This window comes from Gymnoscopelus microlampas (genome assembly GCF_963454915.1).
Source record: "Gymnoscopelus microlampas genome assembly, chromosome: 5".
NCBI lineage: Eukaryota > Metazoa > Chordata > Actinopteri > Myctophiformes > Myctophidae > Gymnoscopelus > Gymnoscopelus microlampas.
Window position 1 is genome coordinate 33945525 of NC_139942.1, and position 15308 is coordinate 33960832.

General features: G+C 39.5%; 1 protein-coding gene across 1 annotated transcript; it reads right to left on the reverse strand.

Moving 5' to 3' along the window:
• Positions 1 to 190: 190 nt before the first annotated feature.
• LOC311046429 (cAMP-dependent protein kinase catalytic subunit beta) lies at positions 191 to 10946 on the reverse strand. The gene is made up of 10 exons (XM_084058722.1): positions 10598 to 10946; positions 5654 to 5715; positions 5425 to 5553; positions 5139 to 5237; positions 4955 to 5037; positions 4533 to 4659; positions 4348 to 4443; positions 3679 to 3801; positions 3316 to 3480; positions 191 to 1899 (listed from the first exon to the last, which is right to left on the reverse strand). The coding sequence occupies exons 1-10, from the start codon at positions 10641 to 10643 to the stop codon at positions 1774 to 1776; spliced, it is 1056 nt and encodes a 351-aa protein (XP_083914848.1). The 5' UTR covers positions 10644 to 10946; the 3' UTR covers positions 191 to 1773.
• Between the last annotated feature and the right edge of the window lie 4362 nt (positions 10947 to 15308).

The following is a 15308-nucleotide window of genomic DNA, read 5'->3' on the forward strand; positions in this document are numbered from 1 at the left end:
CACCTAGTATACAGTTTTTCCACCATGCATTCAATACATTATTACACAAAATTGTGATTTGCGCATGTCTGTGGTAAACTGTACTACTGTTGAAAGTAGGCTAATTCCTAATCTAGATGGTTGACTTCATGGCATGCATGCCCTGACAAGGCAGTGACAAATCCACCTGAAGGAAAATGACAACTTTGACACTTTTAAAAATAAAATTTATTAGCATCTCTAATGTGTATAAATAAAAACACATATGAAACAATGCATATACGTATAATGTAATGAGCTGGACAATGACTGGGTTACATGTGATACAAACGAGCAGTCTTGGTTTTAGCCAGTGTATTGTGAGGAAAAATATGTACCTTGGAAATCAAGCCGTTCAAATCTGCATACCCATCAGTTGCAACTCTACATTCTTTCATAAGAATGAAACAAACATGGTAGTTTAAATAGTTCAGGAATGCCAATAGGGAAAATTTCGAAAAATTGCTGTTTTGTCATCCTGTTTCAGGAGATTTAAAAACACCTTTTGCATGAATGCATATTATAAAGTTTGTACTTCTTTAAGGTTTCACAAACAACGTTGAGGCACAAGCCACAACACTATACACATTTAACTGATCATTTTTACATTACACTCTAGAAAAATCCCCAAAGATTTTACATTTGAGTAACACAGTTGCACGCAGGTATTGCACACCTAAAATAGCTGATCTACAAGCTGACGTCGCACTGTGTGACACTTAACACGTTGTGAGTTTGTAGATCTGCTTGCGCAACTAAGTATAAATCAGGCTTTACTTCACTCTTTCCCATATCCTGGAGGCGATTGCTCCACCAACTTTTATCAAAGGGTCTTTATAAGCAGACCTGTAATCTAGGGATAAAGTGAATATAATGTTAGACACAGCAAATAATGGTGAGATATTAAATGACAAATTTACAATTAACTAAAGAGATCCAAACGGATCGAACAACTAGATTTGCATTTTACCATCAGTAACAAGGTTTTCCATTTCCTGAAATGGCTTGCTGTGACTGGGTCAGAATACCAAGAAGAGCATGAATTGATGCTTTGTGGGGTTTGAGGACATGCCTCTCTAAGGCAAAAGCAAAGAAGAGAAACAGGACCTCTCGTCTTCTGTCACCGAATGTTTTCTATTTGGTCATGCTTTGAACACTCACCCTGTTCAAATGTCTTACAAAAGTAACAGCTATGCACATATGACAAATACTACTTCTGAAAGCTGGCCAAACTTTGCGAGATCCAGAGATGAGAGTAAGGTTTTCTCCCATCTTGGATTTGTAACAGACCATAAATATACATTGTTGACAACTAGAGGCAATACCCTATAACCCACACAATTGTGTGTCATACTGCCACAGACAAATCTGTTACGTGTGGATTAATATTGGCCATTGTCTCAAGTTTTTCCTCATAAATTGAAAAAATATCACATTGTAAAAGGGAGTACAACATCCAAGACTAGAACTGCTTCAAAGTAAAAAAAAAAAAAAAAAAAAAAGAGGAAAAGAAAAAGTGGATAAAAAAAACAACCAAAAGAAAACAAAGTGATGTGTCTGCTTTAATATGCAGGTGAGTGAGGGGGGTTATCGGCACCCAAGGATCATGGCGACCTCATTCAGCCTTGTGGAATGAAGGAACTACGTGGTAGATTAGAACGATGACGGTCTCTGCTCCATCCCAAGTCTTTAGAAGAGTGCAAAGATCCCCTTATTTTGTGTGTTTTAGCCCTGATACATCCACATTCTCATGTCCTAAAACTCTGCAAACTCCTTCGCACATTTTTCCGTTACGGAAACACGGATCTCCTCCTCTTCGTAGTCATCAAAGTTGCTGGTGTCCCCTTGACCTCTGCACTTTGGTATGAATGGTGCTTCCACCTGCAAAAGAGACAAGAAAAATAAGGCACTGAAAGGAACGTGCTTGACCAATGTAATCATTACAGTGAAGTCTTAGTGGGATTCAAACAACAATGAAAACTGTGCATGCTAATGCCAGAGTTATACTTAGTACTTAGCACCAGTGTCACACTCCGAAAACAGCCAAAGGCACCTGGCCAATCCTGTCTTTCTAAAAGATCAACCCATCAAAGATAAATAAATACCCATTTTCAGTAATCGATACCACAATTATATCATACTCATCACGGTGAGTGTGCGCTACAGAGGCTGCTGGGTGATTTCCAGGTCAAAAAGAAAAACAAGTCTAACTGGTCAGCTGTGCATGACTGATCCGTACAGTATGCAAAAAGAATACAAGCATGCAAAGTATAAAGCAAGCCTGATCAACTGCCTCAGATAACAGTCTAACAACACCCAGAGGACCTGTTTTCACAATATGCTGTTAAAGCATATACACCGTTTCACAAGAAATAAAATAAATAAACCAATTGGTGTGTGATATTTCACACACCAATTGCGTTCGTGAAATTTCCACGAACGCAAGGGATTCACAATGTGAGAAATGTGAACATTCAATAAACGTTTCTTTGTTTCAATGCTTAAAACGTTAATGGCTCCGTTCTTTTTAACTGCAAAGAATACGTTAAAGTAAGTAAAGTAAGTGATATTTTTTGGTTAAAACTAAAAAGTATTTGTTAAAAAGTCAAAACTCTCCAGCTCTTAATAAAAAGAAAATACATGTTCAGGTGGTTCACCAATGTCATCCAATCAGGACCCATTTATCAGCTTCAAGTTTGTAGTGTTCCAATTAAAAATGTTTCAGCAAATTCTTTGTTTCATTACTTCCAATTTTGCTTGTTTATTCTGCATCTTGTACGAGTTCTCTCTCCTGATTAGATGAAATTGGTATCCCGACCTGAAAATGAATTTTCTGTTTACTAAAAAGCTGGAGACATAGGGAGATCCCTGTTACTGAACAAACACTATCTATAGCAATGATTACTATGGGAATATATATATATTTAACAATTATTTTAACAACAAAAATATCACTTGTAAAGGGCTACAATTACAGTTAAAAAGTGATAATGTTGAACAAATATTGTATTGATATTCTTCTGTTTTCAGTGGATTTTAAATGGATGACTTGAATTGATTTAGGAACAATTTTCCTATATATTCATTAATATTTCGGTCAGCCGAATATTTAACTCTCTCAACTGATTGAGTTCTTCTAGTGGTCACAAATTTGAGGATGGACAAACATGGACAGATTGTACAGCAATTACCATGGCTCCCACATTTCAAGCGGGGCTCTAATTACTTTAGTTTCATAGTGGTTAGACTGTGGTAGCAAAAATATGTTGGTGTACAGTATATAGTGTATTGTCTTGCCTTCCTCTCGTAGATAGCGATCCAGTCTGTTGTGGCAAACCACTTGTGGCCCTTGATGTCGTTAACGCCATTCTTCAAGTTACCATAGCGTTTGGTCAGGTCCACCTGCAGTAGGTTTCTCAACAGGTCTTTCAAGTCTGAGCTGAAGTGCGAGGGGAATCGTACCTGGCGAGGGCCAAAGGATTATTTAATTTAAAATTTGCATTTAAATGCCATTTCTGACCAGGGAACATTTTGTACATCAGACAGCATGCAGAGGTTCAATGATAATTACATGTAAAACATTTTTTGTAAAGAACGTTATGAAAAAGCCTCTCTCCAATCAGATGATAGTGTGGCAATATGAAAAAAGGTTTTGCTTACCTTTCCAGACACAATCTTCTCGTAGATCTGAATGGGTTGATCTGCAAAGAATGGAGGGTAGCCAGCTGCCATCTCATAAATAAGGACTCCCAGAGCCCACCAGTCCACAGCTTTATTATAGCCCTACAAAAATAAATAACATAATCCGATCAGCATGACATCACAAAGCACTGCACATTAAATAGAAATTTAAATATTATACTATATTTCCCCCGTAGCTTCCTCATGTCCTGACCGCTGCACCCTACTGTACTGCTGACAAAGCCCTGGGTAGGCGAGCAGGGCTGGCAAGTTATTTTGACAACCCGTATGGATTGCTTGTTTACAGCAATACGCTAGCAATGGGAGCTCCACATTCTAACGGACAGCCGACAATGGAGCTAATATTTTCTCAATGACATCTCAGTTTCTGACCCCCGTGTTTGTGGGAGAAACCCAGACGTTCCAAGCGCTGGTAACATTACAGATCCACGCTCCACTGCTCCAGTTACAAGCTGCAGCCCCAGTTTTTTCAGGTTAGAAGTTATATAACCCTATCAGAGTATATTGGTTATTGAGTTACAGAATTAACTTGGGAACACACTTGAAAGCATAAATGGAATGTCACATGATCTGTCTGATCAACATCATTTGACTACAGGTAAGAGACAGAGTAGATATTGTACATACTTTGCTGAGAATGATTTCTGGAGCCAGGTACTCTGGTGTTCCACACAGTGTCCAGGTCCTGCCTTTTACCCTCTTGGCAAATCCAAAGTCTGTCACCTAGGGCCCAAGGAGAAAACAGACTGTATAGGCAAAGAGTTGAAAGCCCAGCTGCAGTAAAATAATTCTTTCATTGATTCATAGCACACCTGAATGTAGCCATGGTTATCGATGAGGAGGTTCTCTGGCTTCAGATCTCTGTAGATTAGGTCTAGCGAATGGAGGTACTCAAAAGTCAGCACTATCTGGGCAGCATAAAAACGTGCGTGTGGTTCACTGGAGAGGAGAAATGTTGTGTTCACATTTGGTGAAAAAAAATGAACAAAGACATCTTAAACAACCAACCACTAAGCACACTGGCATAGAATAAAGTACCAGTAAAGGACAAATTAACTGAGCAACATCAGCCCTGAAGAAAATGCCAGTTGTTATCCATTTAGATTGCTTGTGTATGTAGACTGTGCTTCATGCGTTTAAACAACAGGTTGACAGGTTGCTAATATAAACGCAAAAGCATAAGGTGAATAAACCTTTTGATGTATAATAAGAAAGATGCCGCGATTGAACAGACCTGAACCTTCCAATTCTTCTTAAATGTGAGAACATCTCTCCTCCTGGAACATACTCCATTACCATGTACAAATTGGAATTGTCCTATAAAATCAACAAAAAAAGTAAACAGGAAACCAAAGTTTAGCTGATAACTTAGTAAAGGATGTTTTCTATACCGATGAAGAATGTAATGGTTCCCCTACCTTGAACGAATAATCAAGTCTGACGAGAAAGGGGAAGCTCACTGCCGACAATATTCTTTTCTCGTTTAGTGTGTGTTCTATTTGTTTGAGTTTCACCACCTAAGACAGAGAGGATTAATCATCTAATTGCATTCTTGGGAAAACGTCAATCATACTGGCAAACAGCACAGGTGTTTTCTTTTTGGATTAACCGTTTTTCATTTTAGCCAATGCCAATTCACCTCATGTTTATATAGTCCAAACGTACAGACACTGATTCACACACACACGTCCCATCATCACTAACCTTTTGCTTGTCCAGTATTTTCATGGCAAAGTACTGCTCTGTGGCTTTGTGTTTCACCAGCATGACTCTTCCAAAGGAGCCAGTGCCCAGTGTCTTTAATCTCTCAAAGTCATCTAGGCACGTTGTGCTCTGTGGAAAGTTGAGGCAAGAACACAGGAAGTTGGCCTACTTCAAGGACAACTGCACCAAAAGGTGAACTTCTAACTACAAGGTCCTCTGTCACACTCACCTGTTGTGGACATTCCCATTTCCGTAAGAAGTCTTCTTTGGCTTTGGCTAGAAACTCTTTCACTGAAAGGGTGGACAGAGAGAGAGAGAGAGAGAGAGACAATTAGCATACAGATACTGGCATCCAAGGCTAACTTATACTTTGTTGCACAACTATGTCGCTTGCCGAAAATAGCTGGAAAAAAATGTTTTCACTTGGAACTCAGTTATTTTTGGCAAATGACACGATTGTACCTAGATTGTAAAAAAAATGGAACTGGCACAAAAGACCAATATGGGAATAGATATATAAATATATAGGAATACTATAAAGGGAGTTGGGGGGGGGGGGGTCTAAATCCCATATGTATACAACACCAAACTGGATGTTAAAATATTACATATTATGTTTCTAATGCTTAGACACAACACAATATACGGTAACTCAAAACAACAACAACCAAGACAGGCAGACTAGTAAGAAATGATGCAAAGAGACAGCATATTTTCCCTTTTTTCTTAAAGGGAGCTTGCACAGGAGAAGTCTCTCCAAGTTCTTGTGCATCACTTTCTGTACTGTAATACCAATTTAGGGAAGGCTATGGAACTCAAGAGTATTTAAAATGATGATGATCAAGGACAAACCAACATTACATGGAAAACACAGCAGACAGCAGATATCCAGAATGACAGAATGTGGACGACAAAAACATGGGTGCATTATTACGTAGCAAAGCACAAAACACAGCAAGCTTATCTAAAGTTATCACAATGAGAACACTTCGGTTCTGTCATTTTGGTCATCGTTTGGAAAGATAAGCATACCAAAAGTCTCTATAGTTCACCACGGATTTGCAGGAACATTCACCCACATGGATGGGATGAAAAAACGGAGAGAGAGACAGAGAGAGATTTTATGTATTCAACAAGTGACATCAGATCAACAGACATGAAGCATATGTAGTGAAGAAAGCTCACAGGAAATAAAAGACACAAGTAGCGTTGACGTACCGCTGTGGTGAGAGTAGGCCTGTCATAATTATAACATAATTGCCTAATCATCATTGGAATCCTTTACATTCATCTGTATAAAAACAGCGTTTTTTTAAAACTCTGTTTTCCACCGGTTGAGGTTTGACTTGAGGGTTAGTCAGTCATGTTAATGTTCCTAGCCACTGAGAAGCATGATTGGCTGTGATTGTGGATGACAAGGTCATGGCTTGTTTTGACCATACAGAAATACATTGTTTAAGTTAAACTATCTTTGCCTGTCATTGTCAGTCATTTATTTGTACTGTATGTATATGTCAGTAATAGGCTTTGTATATTTAAGTTATTTACAGTATGTTAAATCTACCTTGTGCAAATGTATACTATGTTCCAATGTTAAATGCTAATTAAATGGCTCTTCTTCATTGGGGTAATAGTGGCATAAAATGAACTGAAAGAGACAATTAAATTGTTAAATCACAATTATTTGTATGGTAATTAATCATCAACTAAACTTTCATGATTGTGACAGCCCTATGTGAGAGCAGTATCAGCAAAAAGATTGACAGAACAGATATGTGAAAATGCCATGGCTAGAACCATGTGACAAAAATTCAGTTCAGATTGAGGAGATAATGAGGACTCAGGGGTGGAAAAAAACAGTATACTGTCTCATGCCAAGTCTTCTAGCCTATCTGTCTCAAATGTGTGTGAAACCCATCCTGAAGGGTTATGCATTATTAGGCTATTCAGTCTTAAAACTTTCAGAGTGCTTTGGTGGCTCTTCTTGTAAGAATGCTGAACACATATCTGCAATGTCCATGGTTCAATTCCCTGATGGTGACCTACTACATGCATGTCATAGCCCTCTTTGCTAACTCTGTGGCATACAAATCGGTGATAGTTCTCATGGGTGAACCATCATGGGTGGGGTGGGTTCAGCCATGAAACCCACCATGGGTCAAAACAAATTGTGATGAGGTACTGCTCAAATGGTAGATACTCCCCCTTTTTTTCGGCGCTATGTTCACAGACAAATGTCCAGGGAAGTTTGTTAGCATGTTGTCACAATGCTAATGTAAATGAATGTTATCAGCTAGCCAGTATCTGTTTAGCCCCTACTTCTGCCCCCCCCCCCCCCGATTGAATCACATCATCTGACAAGTTTGTTTCCACAGAGAGACAGACAAAACCTGGCAAAGTACTGAAAGTCCTACAATAGGCGTCTTCAGGTCAATATTTTGCCATGATGAAACACACACAGACTCACAAGGTGAAAACAATGCCATGCAGGCATGCACGCTGTCACAGATGTTAAAAATAACTGCTAGTATGGTTTGCCCAGACCATTGTTCCTGAAAGGACAAATGAAGCAGTTTAATGTAATGCCAGCGAGAACCCTGGACAGCAATGCCAGACTCCTGACTTGAAAATCGAAATAAGTGGACGTGACTTTGCTCTACTGAAATTACATTATGATCAAGGCAGGAGAATGATTTTCACATCCACTAACTAAAGTGATAATTTGATCCCAATATTGAAGTCACTTTCATGTTTTATCCTCAATTGCTTGTTATAGAACAGAAAAATAAAGTGTTGTTCATCTGCCAAATTGTGGACCTTAGCAAACACAAACAACATTTTGAGAGCCAGCAAACAACCATTGTCATTCTTGTTGACAAATATAGTGTGCTAGTACCAAGGGACATTGGAGAGGAGGCTAGGGTTGCTGATAGCAGACACAGGAACAGAGCTATATAGGTAACCAGGTCGTCTTGTGAGAGCTGCTCCAGACAAATCTTCTGCTCAGGGCATGGTGTCAGCTTAAATGGTTTTAACACACTCAGAAGTTGATAGCCATTGCTGATCTGATCTTCCCAGCCTCCCGGAGCGTCTCTGGCTGGCAATGTGCAGTGTGCCTGGTCTCCCTCTCAATAACTCAATAAATCTTAGAGGGACGTATTCACAGCATCATAAAATGACAACTGCTTTAAACAACTTGGGTGCACTGCTGGCCACAGACAGTTGTCTGCTTTATTAAGAGCATGTGCCAGGAAATGTTCCACCGCAAACAGAAAATGCAACCATCTAAATTGGTTGGAATTCTTCATTTATTTTGTACATATACAGAGATCAGTTCAGTTAATTCAGTAAGCCGTTTGTCCACTTTTGTTTAGCCATTATCTAGGTGTATGAAAATATTTCTGATTTATTACATTGGTTGTTCATTAACTATCAACTGCATATGTCAAAGTGTCCCATCGCAGATTGACTCTGGCCTAGGGCTAGTTACGTCAATCCTTTCAAAGCTTGTAATGCCCCTTATCCTCTGACGAAGGTCTGACGACAAGCTGCTCCAGTCAATGACACACAATGAGCAAGAGTGTGCCTTTACGGATCTTCATATACAGCAAGATTAAATAGAAAGTAATGTGGCAGCTACTGAAAAAATGCTGTTGGTGTATATAATATACCAAGATCATATGCACATGTACATGCGCTGATGATCTATTTTTTTGCACGCTTACTTTTTTTAAATCTTTACAATTGTATTATTATCGTTATTACCTATGCTGCTGCATTGTCTGAAGGAAGAAAAAATAAGTTTTACTCTTATGTACCCAAGATGTAACAATAAAGCAACCTTGAAAGTGTGTGTGTGTGTGTGTGTGTGTGTGTGTGTGTGTGTGTGTGTGTGTGTGTGTGTGTGTGTGTGTGTGTGTGTGTGTGTGTGTGTGTGTGTGTGTGTGTGTGTGTGTGTGTGTGTGTGTGTGTGTAGTAGGGCCTGGTTTTATGAATGGAAAAAGGGCATTTGTCATTTCTTCACCATATTTGGGCACTATGCTGCACTGAGGGAAAGCTTTGTTTATCTAGCCGAGAATAACATGCTGATGATGTCTGGAGCAGAAGCACATACCACCATATTAGAAACGTATGGTTTAGTTGTATATCAGGGCAATCTGTATCGTTGCTACGTCTGTGTTCTGATAGCAGTGCTCAATAAATAAGCTTCAGTCGTAACATGCCACCACATCACATTTTTTTAACTGAGACTTGGGACCACAGTGCATTCCTCTTATTTGCTCAGCCACCAAATGACAGCAGATTACGGTCTTGCAGGCTCGCCCATATTAACCTAGAGATGTTTAGCCTTTCTACAGGGATAAAGCACACGCCTCGGCTAACACTGTGTGCGTGTGTGTACAGGCCAGGAACGCTGCTATCATCTGGGAGGCAACGGGACTGACAGGGCCCTGATGTGGGCTAATCCCCCCATGGCTAACACTAGCATGCTAACTGGTCAACAAACTTGATGCCATTTGCAATTCAACCGTCCTTCTCCATATTATACAACAGCCAGTGCAGAGTGTGAATGTGTGAATCTTGCTTGTCCAGTTTGCATCTCCTTATAGCGGCCAATGCTCCCCACACTGTGGCAATAATGCACACTTCTTGACAATGTTTCATTATGATATGACCGTTATCTTAGATCTATAATAGTGCAGCTAACGTTAACAACTAGGCCTTTACATGTTTCCATCTGTACGTCCAAAACACACTATTGTATTTGCTACCCCGGGATATTTAATTGGTTAAATCGCTTTTAGACGCCTGCGGGCACTTATAATAGCACCCAAACGGGCAATGTTTACAAAACTTGTGCAATGACTGTGTGGGTGGGGGGGGGGCTGCCTTTTAAATCGTTTGTTCGTCGCTCGACAAAATGACCAGCTGGGAAGAAAAGTCTCGCCGTTACGGCGACAGTTTTCTTCCCAGCTGGACATTTTTGTCGAGCGACGACGAAGTATATAGATAAATGAGTCTAATCAGGGGGAGGGGGGCTGGGCACGGGGGGGGGGCTTTGACAGCCCAGTAGCAAGTAGTTAGCTGTAGCAACCATAGCTCTTTTTATTTGTGTAAATAAGGCCAAACAGTTGAATTAAAGGCAGTATTATCAATCAACGTCCCAACTCACCGCTCTCTATCTCGTTGCCTTTCTTGGCGGTGGCAGCGTTTCCCATGGTATGAAGACACGGCGCAGGCTGATGCGAGAGATGGCGGTATAAGCTACAAACTACTAGCTGGTGTTGGTGTGTGTGTGTTCTGTTCCCAAGCTTTCTTTTCTTTTTCTTTCCTTTCTTTTTTTTAACCCCACTTCGTTTCTTCTGGCTGGAAATCGGGTCAAATGAAAACAAGGCGGGTCCAAAATGTGAAAGATGAATTTTAAATCCCTTCTCCAGCCGCCCCCTCTCTCTCGTTCACAATGATCTCCGGTCTCTTCTCTCTCTCTATCCTAGTACTTCACTAATTCCTGTCTATCTGGTTGTATGGAGCTGAGCTCAGCTAGCGGTGACTTGTGCATCCGCGGCCGCTATCTATGGATTGACGCTACACCAGTGGTACTCTACCTGTGGTTCGGGACCCCTCAGGGGGGGGGCAGATGACAGTAAAGGGATACAGATGACAGTAAAGGGATAATTTAGGACTTTTAAGACCTTTTTAATATCTAAACAAATTTTGTTTTACAGACCATTAATGCATCAAAAGTCAACAAACTATACTATACAGACTGGCCAAACATTGGCCAAATTTTCAAATAGAATAAGAAAGAGGCAAAAAGTGCAGTTCAAATATGATTATTTTGGGGGGTCGCGGCCTGAAAAGGTTGAGACCCACTGCACTACACTACAGTCTGCAGATGGATCCCACAGTCTCTGGGTTGGCTGTAAAGTATTTGAATTGGCCCTACACTATAGTATGTGGATTGTCCCTAACTATTTGGATTGGCCCTATAGTATTATTTGGATTGGCCCTTTAGTATTTGGATTGGCCCCAGCCTGTCTGTCTGTCTGTCTGCCTTCAGAACAAACTTCAGCAGCTTCCGTGTTGTTGTACATCACGGTTAGATTGAACCCACACGGTCTGATATGAGCTTTTCACTCCCACAACATTCTTTTAAAGCTTGAAATAGTAATTGGTGGTTTTGGTAACTTGTACAGGGTTGGGTAAAATGACTAACTACATGTAATCGAGTTGATATAATCAGATTACAAAAACAAATTGTAGGCCTACCTATCAGTAGCCTATAGGTAATTATCATCATTATTATTATTATTATTATTATTATTATTATTATTATTATTATTATTATTATTATTATTATTATTATTATTATTATCATAATCATTCTATTTGTTTATTATTTATGAACTGTCAAATTCATATGGTTGGAATGGGAAGGCAACATAGGTAACTCCACTGTAACACAGAGCAGCATTGTGTCATGCAGTGTTCAATTAATTATTAACTAAAACATATAATGTTAAGTCATTATCAATTAATTATAATAATTAATTGAGGCTTAAGTAATGATTCACTAATGATGATGGTCCCACTGGAACCAACCAGGCCTATCCAGTGAGCCAGTTCAACTTGGGTGACCCTCGTCAGTCATCGCCATGCCGGCTTGTGGTGGACATTTTTGTCAAAATTAAATGTATAGTACTAGTGCTGTGGTCCTCAAAGTGGGCTGAAACGTAATGGTCCAAATGGACCATTACAGGTCTGTAACTCTGAGTGTGTACAAATGGAACCAAATGGACCCTACGGGTTCATTTGGTTCCATTTGTACACACTCAGAGTTCTGGGTCCTTCAAAATAAAAGGTACTTATGGACTCCTAATGATTGTGCCATAGTGTCATAGTAAATCAGTGTCATACCTCAAGAAAACCGGGAGACTGACATTTAGTAATTGGGTCTTATGATCAAAATAAGAACATTGCAATATTATCTAAAATTTGCCACAGAAGGACAAGTCTTGCCACATTTGTCTGTGTATGGACATATTGATGACCCTTGCAGCCATGCACCACATGGATGTTTTGGAACACAACACCACCAGAGACCGACTCTCCATCGCTACACCTACCCGCATATGATGAGCATAGAAGCCACCGAAAAAAGCAGATCTACAAGCCCACCAAGTGCCCTTAACTAATGCTATATTAACTTAACTAAGGTTAAGACAGTGACTTCACCATTAATTAACAGGAATTAGGAATTCATGATGAATTCATGTCAAGTGTTAATTAGGTGTATGCATTTGCTGGCTATTGTGAAGTGTGACCCAATGTTTTAAAATCATTTTTTGATTGATTGATAGAATACTTTATTAGCAGTTTGCAAACAGTACAGTGGTACGATTATACACTGATGCTAAAAGGATTGCACAAAAAGCCCTAAGGGCTTGTTTCCATTGTGGTCTTGTATTAATGATAAATTGTCAACACTGTATTAATGATAATTGAGTGAATGAATGAACCCAGTCTAGGCTCTAGTGTAAGTATCATCTTCACAGTGGCATAGCTATGATAACATTGGTTCACTGTGGGAGGTGTTGATTTGTTCATTGATTATTGGGTACACTTACTAATGACTCATGAAAAGCGCATCTCCCATGCATGAAAAAAAAACTTGAACATAGGGCCTACTGTGGGATGGTCCTACGCCAAACCTGTTCAACTGGATTTTGAACTAATAATCGTGATGGTGGCACTATGCAGCAACCATCTATAGTTTAAAAATGTTCATAATAAATCAGTCGTAGGCCTACATGCTATAACTTGGCATGTGTGTGTGTGTGTGTGTGTGTGTGCGTGCGTGCGTGCGTGCGTGCGTGCGTGCGTGCGTGTGTGTGTGTGTGTGTGTGTGTGTGTGTGTGTGTGTGTGTGTGTGTGTGTGTGTGTGTGTGTGTGTGTGTGTGTGTGTGTGTGTGTGTGTGTGTGTGTGTGTGTGTGTGTGTGTGTGATATACAGTATATGGGGGGCGACCACCCCTCGACGTGCGTATAGGGCCCAAGGGTGTGATGTGCCAAGTGGGAGGTTGGTCGGATCAGCAGATCTCCCAAAAATATCGAAAGAACCGCAAATCCCCATATATGGAGTATGCTGATGTCATCAACATGACGTCATAGACTGGCCTAGACTCCATATTTGGGCATGCCTGACACAGAACTCCATAAATGGACATATAAGGGGCAAGGATAGACATACAAAAATCTCCATGTAGGGGCATAAAGGGACAATGGGACAAAAGGGATTTCAAGGGTTGGAGGTTTATTTGTATTGTAGTGTACCCGCTCCTATAAGTGGGTTTGGAAAGTATTGGGACCCATCCACTTTATTTGTCTTTCGCTGTACTGTGATTGGCTGATTGGTATTCAGAATGTACTGTGATTGGCTAGCGAGACGCATGATGAAATTAATAACCTATAAATAGCACCACCCACTTCAAAAAAATTACTTTTTTTTTAAGTGAGCTTCCATCACTGTGATGACCACTGTTGTTTTTAAATAGCACCGCTCACTTCACACTGGGTGTGATTTTGTATACATAGCTACAAGATAGTATAGCATAATTATAGGCAGTAAAATTCTTGTAGGCTCACAAGGACAACTTTAGTTTTTTACAACCAAGGTTTATATTTTAGCTTGTAATTAAAGTAAATAAAAGATGAGTCTACTTTTTTTTTCATTTACTGTTTTCTAGATTTTAGCATTTTTTGCAATATTTTTTACAGTGGGCGGGGGCATTCTGTCCTGTGGCTAAATATGCCTTTTTTACACAATAAAAAAGGTCCTGTGGTCTTTGATGGCCAGATGTGAGTTATTGGGGGATAGAAGAGCTACTGTAAATAATAATAAAGAAAACGAAGGGTTATTGTGTAAAAAAAAGACATATTTAGCCACCGGACAGAATGCCCCCGCCCACTGTAAAAAAAGATCATGAAAATTACTAAAACTATAGAAAGCAGTACATTTTAAAATTTTAACACTCATCTTTTATTTATTTTAATTACAATCTAAAACATAAACCTTGGTTGTAAAAAAACAAAGTTGTCCTTTAAAGCTTCATCAACAGTGTAACAATAAAATAACATAAAATATTACCAAGAAATATACAGTTTGCACATTCAGGGATATAGACAGCTATTTGAAAATAGCCAATCTACAATAGTTTGTAGATCTGCCATTTTCAAAAGATGTTTATACATTTTGAAAACTTGAATAATTCTTCATAATGAGTAGTACTTTTACTTTTGGTACTTTAAGTATATTTTGATGCCAATACTTTTTTACTTTTACTGTAACCAGACTTGTACTTGTAACGGAGTAATTCTACACTGTGGTATTGATACTTTTACTTAAGAAATATTTGTACTTTTACCACCACTGATAGAAACCTCCTCAACCTGGCCAGATCAGTCAAAGATGATCAGTGTGCTATATCACTGCATTCACACTAGGGGACAGCAATGCGCTGTGTAGGAGTGTATGTGGCGAAAACTTTGCATAGACCTGACTTCTCTGACCAGCGACCACCTCAACCCAGAACCTTCATCATATGAAACTTCCCAGAACCCGTGACGTTCTGTGATTGTTTTTTGTTTCCGTTTCCGTGGTAATCCAGTCCATTGAATATCGGTTGGTCAGAGATTCATTATCCTGGTAAGTTGCTTTCCGTTATATTGCATTGTTTCAATTAGAAATCCGAGTCCATGTGGTGATTGCTGGAAATTCAAATGGCAATTGCAGGTGATATCCACCAAAGAGACAAATAGTGCAAATATTGTCTAACAACGTGGAAGGGTTATACAAAATTAAACTAATTTTCATAATTGTTCAGA

Excerpts from the sequence above, each read along its gene's own strand:
- LOC311046429 (XM_084058722.1), bottom strand. The coding sequence starts at position 10,643 with ATGGGAAACGCTGCCACCGCCAAGAAAGGCAACGAGATAGAGAGCG. Across the intron at positions 4,444-4,532 it reads ATAACCATGGCTACATTCAG|GTGACAGACTTTGGATTTGC; the intron begins GTGTGCTATGAA and ends CTTGGGCCCTAG. Across the intron at positions 3,802-4,347 it reads CAGAAATCATTCTCAGCAAA|GGCTATAATAAAGCTGTGGA; the intron begins GTATGTACAATA and ends TTATTTTTGTAG.